The sequence below is a fragment of the Ictalurus furcatus genome, chromosome 28, assembly GCF_023375685.1.
Source record: "Ictalurus furcatus strain D&B chromosome 28, Billie_1.0, whole genome shotgun sequence".
Taxonomy (NCBI): Eukaryota; Metazoa; Chordata; class Actinopteri; order Siluriformes; family Ictaluridae; genus Ictalurus; species Ictalurus furcatus.
Window position 1 is genome coordinate 10,517,235 of NC_071282.1, and position 14,375 is coordinate 10,531,609.

At 39.9% G+C, this 14,375-nt stretch overlaps 1 protein-coding gene across 4 annotated transcripts; it reads right to left on the reverse strand.

Moving 5' to 3' along the window:
* Positions 1-1,795: 1,795 nt before the first annotated feature.
* hinfp (histone H4 transcription factor) lies at positions 1,796-13,898 on the reverse strand. Of its 4 annotated transcripts, XM_053618416.1 has the most exons (11): positions 11,724-11,800; positions 10,676-10,718; positions 10,348-10,555; positions 8,011-8,240; positions 7,338-7,437; positions 6,048-6,200; positions 5,682-5,759; positions 4,788-4,908; positions 2,936-3,074; positions 2,443-2,567; positions 1,796-2,314 (listed from the first exon to the last, which is right to left on the reverse strand). In XM_053618416.1, exons 3-11 carry the CDS (start codon positions 10,514-10,516, stop codon positions 1,966-1,968), a joined length of 1,464 nt encoding a protein of 487 aa, XP_053474391.1. In that variant the 5' UTR covers positions 10,517-10,555; positions 10,676-10,718; positions 11,724-11,800; the 3' UTR covers positions 1,796-1,965. The 4 variants fall into 4 exon arrangements, with proteins under 4 accessions (XP_053474391.1, XP_053474392.1, XP_053474390.1 ...); XM_053618417.1 differs by lacking the exons at positions 10,676-10,718; positions 11,724-11,800 and adding an exon at positions 13,766-13,898; XM_053618415.1 differs by having other exon boundaries at positions 10,676-11,848.
* Between the last annotated feature and the right edge of the window lie 477 nt (positions 13,899-14,375).

Here is a 14,375-nt window from a genome sequence, read left to right on the forward strand (position 1 = left end):
CATCTCAATTTAAAACATAACATTAAAAAAAAAAAAAACATTTATGAGAGACAATGATTAAAAGCCAATTATCCAACAAGATGAATATCTGAAACTTACCAAAGCATAAAATAAAAGTGTGAAATCTTTAAAATAATAAATAAGAACAAGGGTTTGGATACCATATACACTGTGCTTTTCCACCTAACAAATAACAAATGCATAATCAGTCTGTGTACATCGCGTTCATTAATTTTTTTTTTAATGAAAATAGGAAACAGATTTTTTTTGTGTTGTTTTGACTCATTGCAAAGTATTCTTTTTTCCAAAATTGTTAAAAACTTGCTTCACCACAGAGTCTAGAAATGAAATATTAATGAAGCCAAATACAGAAAGGGGGGGGGGGGGGGGGCTGACTGCAGTACACTTCAGCGTAAACAGAGCCAACCTGGAGGAACAAGTTAGCTATTCTACATGCTGTGTTCTCTGGTTAAGATGTCTACTCTGGAACCTTGTTTCATAAAATATATGGAAAAATGGGAGCAACATATTCAGAAATAAATTTTGGAAGATTATAATATTCTTAGAATTGTAGCACCTGAAAAATCCTGATGACATATTTTAGCCGCCATGTTGTCGTTTACAGTCACCCTTTTGCTATATTTTAAAAAGTAAATAAATAAAAAGGAAAAAAAAAGAACACAGTAATCATTACATCAGTAATTTACTCTCTTCTTGATACTAGCTACCTAGTAGTTGCTGATGCACATCTTGGTCATTGAAGAGTTTAGCCCCAAAATGAAATAATGTAAAAGAAGCAAAAGAGAAATGTGAGTGCTTTCTTGTAATAGATATTATTTTAAAGCCATAAATCCATTTACATGTGATATCTTTTCCATTTCAATACAAACGAATGAAAGCAATTTAATAAACAGAAAGTCATTATATACATTGTCATATGAGTGATCCCATAACTAAATATATGTGAAGAATTTGCTTACTCTACTTGTCACAGTACCAGTGGCACCAGAAAGGGCATATCGGTGAAGCAGATCATCAATAGGTCAAATGTAATTCTTACTCAAGTCAGATAACCACCATTTTGAAATAACACTACCTAGCTAGACTTTCTTTTCCCAATGAACAGTACGGGACAACTTTAGTAGTGTCCTCATTCCCAAAGAGCAAGTAAGCCAGACCTTGTTTAAGTACCATTACCTTTGTGTGGAGAATGACATCACCACCCCATAATCTCCAGAGAACACGTTCCCCCCTACATATCAGAGATAATGCTATGTGATGGGAACAGTCACCAGGGTAGAAATAGCTCTGAATTCAGATTAGCAACTGCTCCCTGCCGTACTGCACTGTCTGCCGAAAAGGTGTTATTGGAGTTAATCAGTAGTATGCTTCCAATTAAAGGAGCAGTTTGTAACTTTTATAGTGGCGTGCGAGTTGAACTGCAATTGTTTCTTCAACCAAACGACCTGCGCTTGAAGGTCAACAAAAGCCTGAAACAAAAATATTTTTAAAAATTACACTTTTAATGAACGGATATCATAATTATGGGAATCTCTAAGGTCCTTCTGAAACTATTTGATCACTGTATGTCCAGAAACACTGTACAAACGACACCTTTAATATCAAACCAAAACCAACTATTGTGCTAAACTGTACAGTGTGCTGAACGGGATCCAGAAACGAATCGTCCAAACTGCCTCAGGCCTGAGATAAAATTAAATAATAATAAAAAAGTAAGTTTCTTCAATCTCTCACTCACTCACACACTCTCGCTTCATACTCCAAGACGTTTCTTCTAAGAAATCCACTCAATTTGTTCTACTAGTGCATAAGACATAAGCAATGGACCTGTGCTTTTGACTAAGTTCTTTCTATTTAATGGACTTCGTTTCATTTCATTTGGGGCCGGGGTGTGTGTGTGTGTGTGTGTGTGTGTGTGTGTGTGTGTGTGTGGGAGGGGTGGGGTTAGACCACCTCCATGCCCAGCTTCTGAGCGGTGTCCTGTAACTGTCGCATCACAGACTCTTCCCTATTCGAATCCACCTCTGAGGAAGAAGCGCCACTTGTGAGGTCCGGCAACACATTCTCTCGAACTTCTTGCATTCTGCAGTCTCTTTCTCGATCCCTTCTTGTGACCACTTTGGTGTTCTCATCTGCGGTTACAGGGAGCTCAGTTTCCCCTGACTCTGTTTGAGGAACAGATTCACTGCTGTCTCCATCGCCCTGTCGCTCCTGCATCAGCTGCTCAGTCAACTCTACGCTTTCGTAGCGGATCAGCTGCAGCCGCATGAAGCCGTCCTCATGCTCCTTATATCTAAAGGACAGACAAATAGAACACACACACACACACACACACACAGATTCGAGTCTTCCTGTGGTAAAATCTGATATTTAAAAATGTAGAAATTAGAAATAGTTGTAAGAGAAAGGTAGTGTTTATACCTGAACCTGGGATGCCCTGAAGGCCATTTGAACTGGTGTTTCTTGCGTAGGTGTGCAGTGAGGTTATTCCCTCTAGTGAAACACTGCTCACACACATGACACTTATACCGTGGAGTGTAATCTCCCTAAACAATGCAACACAACCGATTTATTGAGTGTGTGTACATGCACACAAACAAACCAATCATTACCTTTTAAACAGTAAACTCTAACAAATGATTAAACAAATGATCAAGGGTTTTAAAAGCTGCCATACTACTATCTGCTATGAAGTTGCTATCCAGACAGCCTGCCTTGTTACTGGCCACTTTACCATACACAATTACCTGTTTTAGTCCACCTTGCAGATGTATAGCTAGAGCCCTGGCTGTACATGTAGATCATTTTGTTTGATAGATTGTTCCATAGGGCTATTCTAAAAAGACCTATAGTGGCTGCTTCTATACAACCAGCTCAAGTCGTGTATGCTCCTGTAGGTTTCTGAGTGGCTCACCTCATGTACACGTTTGTAGTGGTTTTTGATAGAGTGCATGGAGCGGGTGGAGTAGTCACAATCAGCAAAGTCACAGTGATAGGCTGGTTCGCTGCTGTGCGTTTCCAGATGCTTTCGCAAATCTATCAAGTTCTTACAGCTGAAGAAACATGCACAAAGCACACAGATGAGCTCATACTAATGTAGAACTACACTATATGGCCAAAAGTACAGTATGTGTTTGCCCCTACTAAGTGTTTCAGCCACACCCATTGCTACCAGGTCCATGAAATCAAGCACATGCCATGCAATCGCCATAGACAAACACTGGCTTTAGAATGAGTCGTACTGAAGAGCTCAGTGACTATAAATGTGGCACTGTCATAGGGTGCCACAAGTCAGGTCATGATCTTTGCTCAATCTTTGCTCTCCTAGGTCTGCCCCGGTCAACTGTAAACTCTATTATTGTGTATCATCTGCATCTAGGAGCAACAATAGATCAGCCACAGAGCAGGCTGGCTGAGTGTTGAAGCTCGTAGCGTATAAAAAGCACCTATCCTCTGTCTCCACCTATCCAAACTGCCTCTGGAAGCAACATCAGCACAAGAACTCTGTGTCTGGAGCATCAAGAAATGGGTTTCCATGGCTGAGCAGATGTACACTCGGCTGCAGTGGAGTAAAGCACGCCATCATTGGACTCTAGAGCTGTGGGAATGTGTGCCCTGGAGTGATGAATCATGCGTCACCATCTGGCAGTCCGACAGGCGTATTTTGCTTTGGCAGATGCCTGGAGAATGCTAATGCCAACAGTAAAGTTTGGGGGAGGAAGGATAATGGTCTGGGGTTGTTGTTCAGGGTTTGGTCAACGCCCCTTAGTTCCAGTGAAGGATCATATTAATGCCACAACATTTTAGACAATTTTATACTTCCAACATTGTGACAAACATTTTGGGGAAGTCCAAAAGGTCACAGCATGACTGTGCACCTGTGCATAAAGTGAGGTAATGGTTTGGTCATAAAGACATGGTTTTTACATGTCTGGTGTGGAAAACCTCCAGTGACCTGCACAGAACCCTGAGCGCAACCCCCCTGAACACCTTTGGCATGAACTGGAACATTACAGAAATTCTAAGGGTTTCCACTACAGATACCATTATAAACCATCAGCTGTTAAACATTAAAACCACTACCAAATGGTTTCTTTTAAATGGTAGAACATATTAGGGTCATCGGTCCTTAATGGTACATAACTTGCCACCAATAGAAGGCCACAAATTACCAGTAGAGACCCATAGGGACCATTACAGTCTCCATTAAAACCAATACTATTCCCATTATAATCATTAAAACCATTACAAATTCTATGAGGGTTTCTATTGTTTATTTCAGCAGGGAGGCTTCCTCGCCCGATATCATTGCCATAGCTCACAAATGCTCTTTTGACTAAATGGGCAAAAATTCCCATAGACACACTCCAAAATCTCATAGAAAACCTGGTCAGGCATCCACATTCTTTTTGCCACATAGTGTATCTTACATAGACAATAAATTGGATTATACCAATACATTTAAACATACCAATACATTCAAAACATACTGCTGAGTCCATGACGTGACATGAATAACTTTCGGCCTGCGTCACTTTCAGTGCCATGCTTAGTTTTATTTAGAGTACTCAGAATGCTCAGAGCATACAAGAACAGAGTTGCTATCACAATACTGGATATAAAGCCTTGCCAAAAGATACAACCACAATAAAACTATCAAGCATTCTTTTTCATTATTGTTTTTTTACCAACAGAGCCCTAACCCACTGTGTTACTGGAAGCAGGCTGGCGCTTGTTAATAGAGAGGCCACAAGTCATTTTGTTACCTGTACTCGCAGTAGTCACAGCTGTAAGGTTTCTCGTTGCTGTGGCGAAATTTGATGTGGTTCCTCAAAGAGGATGGCGAGGGGCATGTCATGTCACACAGCGGACACTTATAATGGTTTACTGTTCAGAGAGAGAACACATCCCATGAGCAGCAAACTAGGCCTGATGTATAAACACTGAATTTGCAAACAAAAGTGTGTATGCCAATTCACAAAATGAGATTAATCTTGTTAATCTTGAGTAAAAAAAAAAAACGTTTAATAAAGCGAAGGGTGAATTTAAATACAGATAAATGCACAACTGTCCTCCAGAATTATTGGCACCCTTCATCGAATGAGCGATAAAATAAAAGTGTATAAAATAAACTGTACACATAATAATTCAGATTTTACACTCAAACAATAGGAGAAACTATTTATCTTTGGTTTAACAAGAAAAAAAAAATCTCATTAGAACTACTTTTTTAACAAGATAGAACTAGATTCTCTCAAAAACACATGTCCCAAAATTATTTGCGCCCCTAAGGATAAGTCTAAATAAATGCCAACTTTACTCTCAGTCCCCAAAAAATGGGGGACTGATTAAACAATAATCATGTCATGACATATCGCTTTGCGTGTATTTCCTCATTTGTAAGTCGCTTTGGATAAAAGCGTCTGCTAAATGAATAAATGTAAATGTTGCTTCCCACGTTCTGTTTCTCTGGGGCAAAAAAAAACAACTTTATCATTTCTAAATGCAGGGGTGCCAATCATTTACTTCAGTTAAGTTGATGTATTGTCAGTGCGAGATTAAGCTAATTAACTAAAAGCACATTTTTCCAACTTATCTTTACCAAGGGTGCCAATAATTCTGGAGCTGATGAAGTCTATGCACACACAGCAGAGACATACCATGATTCCTCATGTGGTCTCTCAGCAGCCTCTCAGTGGCAAAGCGCTTTGAGCAGTGAGAGCACTGAAACCTTTGTCCTACGCAGAGACCAGCGTGCAGGAATAAAGAGAAGAGATAAAGCGATAAAAGGCAATGTTAATATTTCCATCATCAATGATTTCATTTTATTTATTTATTCTTTAGAATCTATAACATTGAGTATAAAGGTAGCTCGTGACAAGAGAGTCCAAATTAAGATTTATCAACACATTAAGAAACAAATATGCATAAATCACCTAACACCACCATAAAATGCTTGTTAATTACATAAACATTACTATATTTGTTGCTACCTTACACATATGACATCCCGTCGCATCCCTTACCCTCTATGGAGATCTGTCGTCGGATGTGGTCGAAGAACTTGGTGTTGTTGGCAAACATTCCACCGCAGGTTGGACACGCCACCAGCTTCTCCTGAGTGTGACTCCGCATGTGCTCCCGCAATTTAAACCGGCCCTTAAACGAGGCCTCGCAATCTTAAAAAGAAAAGAAACAAACAAAAAAAACGACAAACAGCTGTCACATCAGAGCAAAAAAGATTGTTTATATTGAATATACTAAACTGTCAGTTCAGATAATCACCTGGATTTGTCAGAACCTTTCAATCTCATTAAAGGTTGGTGTATAGCAGAATCATCAGATAAGTAGGAATATTTGTTACTACTTGCTTAATTGTAATGTTTGTGTTATAAAACATCAATTATGGACGTATCCTAAATTGGTGACTGTGATTAAGAATAAATACATAGAATAAATACAAAATAAATACAGTTCAAGACACAGAATAGAACAGATAAAGTTCAAGAGATTGAGTTAATGTTTGCTTCTTTTTGTCGGTGCCAGATGGGCTGGGTTGAGTATTTCAGATACTGCTGACTTCCTGTACATTTTCATTTGTACAGAATGGTATGAAAAACAAAACAAAAAGTAATCATCGACTGAGCATCTCAGAAAGCATGGCTTTTCAAGCCTTGAGGCAGATCTGCTGAAGCAGAAGACCCCATCAGATTCCACTCCTGTCAGACAAGAACACAAATCTGAAGCTTCAGTGGGCACAGGCTCACTGAAACTAGACAGTTGAAAAGATTGAGAAAACCCCCCCAAAAAAAAACAGTGGCTGGTCTTCTTCCGATCTCCAGTTCCGTCCGACTGTAACCTCAGATTCCTGTTCTTGGTTCACAGACATGGAACCTAGAGGAATTCTCCTCTGACCTCTCTCATCAACAAGGTGTTTCTGCCAGCAGAACTGTCTCTTACTGGTTGTTTTTTTGTTTCACACCATTCTATGTAAAGGCTAGAGGTGTGCGTGAAAATCCCAGGAGATCAGCAGTTTCTAAAATACTCAAATCTGGTACAAACATCCCTACCACGGTCAAAGTCATTGACTATCAAGATGAGTGGCAGATCAGACCTGCAGTCTCTGACAGTGGAGTGTTAATGTATGCTCACTGGAATATTAGGCCTCACCTGGTCTGAACTGATCTGTGCAGGATTTTACACACATTTCTTTGCTTTGTTTTTTTTTTTTATTATTAAAACTTTGATGTATATATAATATGACACTCAACATCCAAACACTTATATTTCACACTGTATTGATTAGGATTATTTACCTTTCCAGCCACAGAACAGAATGTTCTCCTTATTGACTTGTAGGCAATGTGCATGCATCTCCACGTGCCTGTAGAACCACTCGGGGTTATCCATGTTTGTCTGTGAAGATCAAAAAACACAACATGCAATCATCCAGTAGAATAATGTTGTTGGTTTTTTCCATAGTTTAAATAAGCACCTGCAACAGCACTATCTTTTCTCTATACAAACATACAGTACACACACACACACACACACACACACACACACACACACACACAAACAGCACACAGTCTTAAAATACACTTTTGAAAGTGTGCACTTTGAAAAGTGTTGAAATTCTTGCCTGTGGTAAATGGACTGTACTTACATAGTACTTCTATCCAAAGCGCTTTATACTGGTTCTCATTCACTCACACACACACACACACCAATGGTAGCAGAGCTGCCATGCAAGGCGCTAACTTGCCATCGGGAGCAACTTGGGGTTCAATGTCTTGCCCAAGGACACTTTGGCATGTGGAGTCACGTGGGCCAGGAATCGAATCGCCAACCCTACGATTAGTGGACGACCCGCTCTACCACCTGAGCCACAGCCAATGTGGTAATTGTGGTAACTTTGGTAATCACACATATGCTACAGGTATTATAAGTTTGATTGTTTTTTAAACACAAAAGCGCACTCTCTCTCACATCACAATGCTCCCACAGGCAGAGGAAGCTCTCCTGGACCTCAGGCACGATGTTGCGGTTCTGGAGACCCACTGAACAGTCACCCATGTCCGGATGAGCCTTGAGCATAGCCAACCCCCATTGCTTCAACTTGGCGTGGTAGCAGTGAAAGAGCATGTGCCTCAGCATCTCCCCATCAGACTCCACTGAGCAGAAGCCACAGTCCTGCCACAGGCAGCTGTGCACGTCCTCTGGAAAAGAAAATAAACCACTCCGTCTCAGGTGATCTGAACACAAATATGTCTTGAATTTGTCACTGAATCCTAAATGGCACTCTGCTATAAGTCGGTGTAACTTGAGATGTTTCTTCATTAGATACTTTTGAACGAGAAAGAAGAAACGCATGGAAAGAAACTACTGTGACAGGTAGTGTGTAACACGATGCTTTCTCGATAGAATGAGCGAGCAGGATGGCTACTGTGATTAATGTGCTGTGCTCCACATCTGCAGTAAGCAACATAAATATTTTAAAAATGTGGTAGCACTGTGCTGCTGCCTTTAAAAGGTCTCTCCAGTAGCTTGAGGTCATGGTGGTCAAACTCCCAACCTACATTAAACAGCAACAATAAGTAAAATAATGATGGGTTCCTATCCCAAATGTGTGTTCGCACTGAAACAGTGCAAACTGGATTCCTTTGTAGTCTTGCCGATGCTGAAACCTATCAAAGATTGTCTTTCACCAAGCTTATGTAAACACAGTCTGTGCATTGTAATGTTATTAAATGCAAATGTATTCTGTGGTTCAGCAGAGTTAACAGAAATGACATGAATTACAACAAAAAGACATGAGCTGAAACTAAACAGTTCTTTTTTCCACACGTTCTTTAGTGTCACTTAGTCAGCCATGCTCTTCTAACCATACCCGTCGTTGCTTTGCAAATGTGAATGTGAGACTTGGTAAGACTGATATTGACTATGTTAAAAACATCACTGATCTTTAAATTCAAATGCAGCACTTCAGCTTGCAGTGTGAAAGTACCCACAGAGCACTGATCAGCCATAACATTAAAACCACCCGCCTAATATTGTGTAGGTCCCCCCTTGTGCCACCAAAACAGCTCCGACCCATCAACCTGACCTCTGACCTCTAAAGGTGTGCTGTGGTGTAGGTCACCAAGATGTTATCAGCAGATCCTTTAAGTCCTGTAAGTTGCGAGGTAGGGCCTCTATGGATCGGACTTGTTTGTCCAGTACATCCCACAGATGCATGATCGGATTGAGATCTGAGGAATTTGGAGGACAAGTCAACAGCTTGAACTCACTGTCATCTTCCTCAAATAATTCCTGAACAATTTTGCAGTGTGGAAGGGTACATTATCCTGCTGAAAGATCTAATATCTGCCATTAGAGAGTAGCTCTTCTGTGGGATCGGACCAGACGGGCTAGCCTTTGCTCCCCACGCGCATCAATGAGCCTTGGCCTGCCATGACCCTGTAAAAATATTAGAATAAAGAATTTATAATACAGAAATGTCGACCTTCTGAAAAGTATGTTAATTTATGCACTCAATACTTGGTCTGGGCTTTAATCCTTTTGCATGAATTGCTGCATCGGTGCGGTGTTGCATGGAGGCAATCAGCCTGTGGCACTGCTGAGGTGTTCTGGAAGCCCAGGGTGCTTTGATAGCGGCCTTCAGCTCGTCTGTATTGTTGGGTCTAGAGTCTCTCAGATTCTCTATGGGGTTCAGGTCAGGCAAGATGGCTGGCCAATCAAGCACAGTAACACCAAGGCCAGTAAACCAGTTACTAGTAGTTTTGGCACTGTGGGCAGGTGCCAAGTCCTACTGTGGAAACTTCACACTGGACTTGGCTTCTGTGCCTCTCCACTCTTCCTCCAGACTCTGGGACCATGATTTCCAAATGAAATGCAACATTTACTTTCATCTGGAAAAGAAGACTTTGGACCACTGAGCAAAGGTCCAGTTCTTTTTCTCCTTAGCCCAGGTAACACACTCCTGTCTCTGGTTCAGGAGTGGCTTGACAATAGGAATGCCACACTGCGACATTTCTGTATTATAACTTCTTTATTCTAATATTTTGATTTCCATGAGCTGTAAGCCGTTATAATCAAGGTTAAAACCAAAAAAAAAAAAAAAAAAAAAACGCTTGAAATATTTCACTTAATGTGTAACGAATCCAGAACATATGAAAGTTCCACTTTTTGAATTAAATTATGGAAAAAAAAAAGAATAACTTTTCCACGATATTCTAATTTTTTGAGACACACCTGTATATCCCACCCCTTGAAAGATGCCACTGTAATGAGATAATCAATATTATTCACTTCACGTGTACATACCTGGTATATCCGGGTCCTCGCTCTCTGCAGCGAGGTCTTGGTAATGAGTTTCCACATGCTGACAGAACTCCTCCATCCCACCGAACGTCTCCTGGCACGAGCCCCACTCACAAGCTAGCTCGAGCACAAACTCCTCTCTACGGAGGGCGCGCTTGCCTGCTGGAGCCATCACTTAGTGACTAGCTAGACGTTAACCTTGCCCAAGCATCTGGAACACACAAAGTACTTCAATGTGAACTATGACGATATGCTATCGAAATCACCGCTCAACAACAGCTTTTCTGAAATATCACAGGAATCGTCGGTACACGTTAATAATTTGGCCTACCTTATCAAACTGTCCAACCATGATGTGCTTTTATACTGTAGGTCTTCATAAAACAGTAGCCCACAAATATAATGATAATGAGTCTTCATTGATCACATATACATATGCACAGTGAAATTCTTTTCTTTGCATACTCCAGCATGTTAGGAAGCTGGGGCTAGAGCGCAGGGTCAGTCATTATACAGCGCCCCTGGAGCAGAGAGGGTTAAGGGCCCAACAGTGGCAGCTTGGCAGGGCTGGGGCTTTAACCCCCGACCCCCTATATCAGTAACCCCGAGACCTTAGCCAAGCCACCACAAATGTGAAAATGAGAAATTTCTTCTTTGAAAATGTCAATAAAAACTAGAGGTAGCATATTTTTGGTATTTAATATGATCTCGTGATCAGAAGAAGAAGAAAACAAAAACAAACAAACAAACAATCCAGCATGCAATAAATAAAGAAGTGTGAATTTAATGTGCGTGTAAAACTTAACCGCGCATGCGCAGAAACACCGGTTCCATTCCGCCTCACAGTAACACGAGGCTGATTGGAGGTTAAATCGTTTAATACACATACAGTACGTGGAAGTTAAACGTAAATAACATTAAAGTCGATTCTCTGCTGATACAAGACACAAAATGATGTATTGCAACAGTTGTAACACAGCATTTCTGCTATATCACCCACCTCTAATGTGAACTAATGTACAGTACTATGCAGTTAATCTGGTAATAGTGCTTACTGCGACATACATACAGTATACAAAGATTATCTACAAACCAAATCATTTCACCTAGACCAAGAACGCCTTATAGATCATGTGTAAATATAACCGATTTGTTTCTAAATACAAAAAAAAATAAAAAATAAGGTTACGCCCTGCAGTATTCTATTGCCGTAATACAAAACGAGCTAGCAGGCTAGTTCGCACAAACATGGTCAGGTGGCTCTATTGTAGGGGATTTTGTGTTTACGCCCTGATTATAAATGAAGCGAGACACTTCCCGCTGTATTATTTATGTGGTTAATCGTTTTAATATTGTCCAACTGTGCAAAAACAGCTCACCTCATACCACTACTTTGGACATTTCCTTTCTGCATCCCATAACAAACAAACGAATCACACACATCCCCGCCCCTTGATATCCGAGCCAATCGGACTGGCTTGCTCAGTCCGCTAAAAATATTCTTCCCCTGCGTAAACGCGTCGTCTAAAGCGTTCCGTTTCTCATGAGGCGAGTTACACAACATAATGGACGCGGCTTTACGCTCGGTTTGAACTGTGATGTGTTAAATAACAATACGTTTTTAAATCCTTTTTTTTTTAAATTATTATTAATAACATTCGATCATGTGGAACATCATACAAGTCCATGTGAATGAGTTGTTGCTATGGAAACAATAAAATATTAGAATGAGCACATTAATATTAATCAGTGGTTTTCTTTGCAGTCAGCACTGTTATTATAGGAAATTAATCAACAACCTTTGTCACATTGGCGATTTCAACAGCACTAGGGTATGCATAATATTACGTGGGGGCACAGTGGCCTCACATCTCTAGGGTTGGGGGTTCGATTACCGCCGCGGCCATGAACAGTGGAATAGCCGTAGGGGTCGCCACGCGGGATTCCTGGCCGCCATCTTGCTCAGTGCTTCATAGAGGTTTATACCCATTCACCACGGACACTTTAGACACGCCAATCAGCCTACCATGCATGTCTTTGGACTGGGGGAGGAAACCGGAGAAGAACACGGGGAGAACATGCAAACTCCGCACACACAGAGCCGCTGGAATCGAACCCCCAACCCTGGCGGTGTGAGGCGAACGTGCTAACGACTAAGCCACCGTGTGCACCATGGAGGTTTAATCTGCAGAATTTCTAATTTCTAGAATTTCTAATTTCAGAATTTCTAATCAAGCAGTCTCTTGACCATTCAAATAATATGTACATATAATAAACATTATCAATATATGCATAAATATACATCTGTATTTATACATACTGTTACTAATGTGCATATTATTAAATTATTCATTACTGATATGATTTGTCATGATTTGCATGACAATGTCTAACATTTGAAAATGGAGGGCAAAAATTATTACAGAATGTCTGTATATACTTCAAGGACCTCAGAAAAGAGACTAACTTATGTAATACAAGCCATCAGGGTTGGTTAATAAGCAATAGATTCAAAACATTCAGACAAAAATCCCACACATTTCTCAGTCACTACCTTGTGATACAACCTTCCAAGTGACTTTACAGACTAAATTTAGCTATTGTATTCATCACATTTTTATTTTCATGTTCATATTGTTAAATGAAACCAAGCTGTATTGTGATATTCATCTGATCAGTACTCACATGCAAAAATGGATGTAAAACCCGTCATTTAAATTAGTGTATATATAGTTCACTGTCCTAGAAAGATAACAGTCCTATTCAGGGTCTGTCTCACTGATTGATTTAATCCAAGGTTCTGAAGTCGGGCAATGTGATAATGTCTTAGAGTGCAGAATATTTCTACCAGAAGCCTGATCAGGTAGATGGTATGATTGTCAATGCCATCTTGAGTTTCAGCAGCATGGTCTGCCATGCCAATTCCAAACACACGCCTGGCTCCAATATCTGACAAGACTCTGTATTGGACATGGGAGAAGACACTCTTCCTTGGTAGGATCCTTGCTGGATCCTGCCTGTACCAGGTCTGTATCACCAAAGGATGTGCAGTTCCCTGATGATCCTGGGGCTAGGGCCCAACAGCTTGTGCTCAGATGTTTAAATGGCTTTGAAATGTGCAGCAGTGGGATTGTTACACCAGCCTCTTAGAAATTATGATTCAGGTTATAGGTTCATGTATTATATGTATGTTAAATATATATCTGTATTTTTCTACATTTTTAAAATTGAAAATCATTATGTATGATGTACATAACCAATTATCACCAATGAATTATAAAACTAAAATTCAGGATATTTTCAAGTACTGTTAATAAATTAGACTATACCACCTCTTATAACAGTGTCTCTCCTTTGTAAATGTTTATTGTTATCAATGACACTTATCATTACAGTTTTAGTATCTTATGGTTATACTTACGTTATTATACTGCAGATATCCTCCTTTGTGTATATATATGTATATATACCATTCATCAATATAGCAACTTAAATCAAAGATCAAATGTTAAAATAACAACAATTGAAATTCTAAATCTAAGTTCCAAATTCAACTTTAAACAAATAAACATGGAATATATGAAATTATAATAATTTGCTTACCACAACTTCATACCGCATTGAAAAATAATTCAATGTGATCTTGGCTAAATTTGTACATAAGGATATATCTCAAGGTTCAGGTCTGTAACAGATCTCGTATCAGGCCCCGAACAACCTCAATTCCTGACATGAGACCAGCTGTACACACACGACTGCAAAAAAGTGTACTATTTCAATAAATTCCATCCTACTACTACTTAAGCAGCTTATCTATATGTTGTATACAATGGCTGTGGGATTAACTGCAGAATACTACATCTGTATTCTGTATGTACACCTTTGTTTGGGAAACTGAAAATATGGAAACTACCTAAGTTAAGAACCAATTTCATTTAAAATATCGTAGATTTGTGTACTGTAGTAAAAACTGACCAAACAAAGTGAAGATCATAGAAACTGCCTATGTCAATGTGACGTGTCTGATGTCC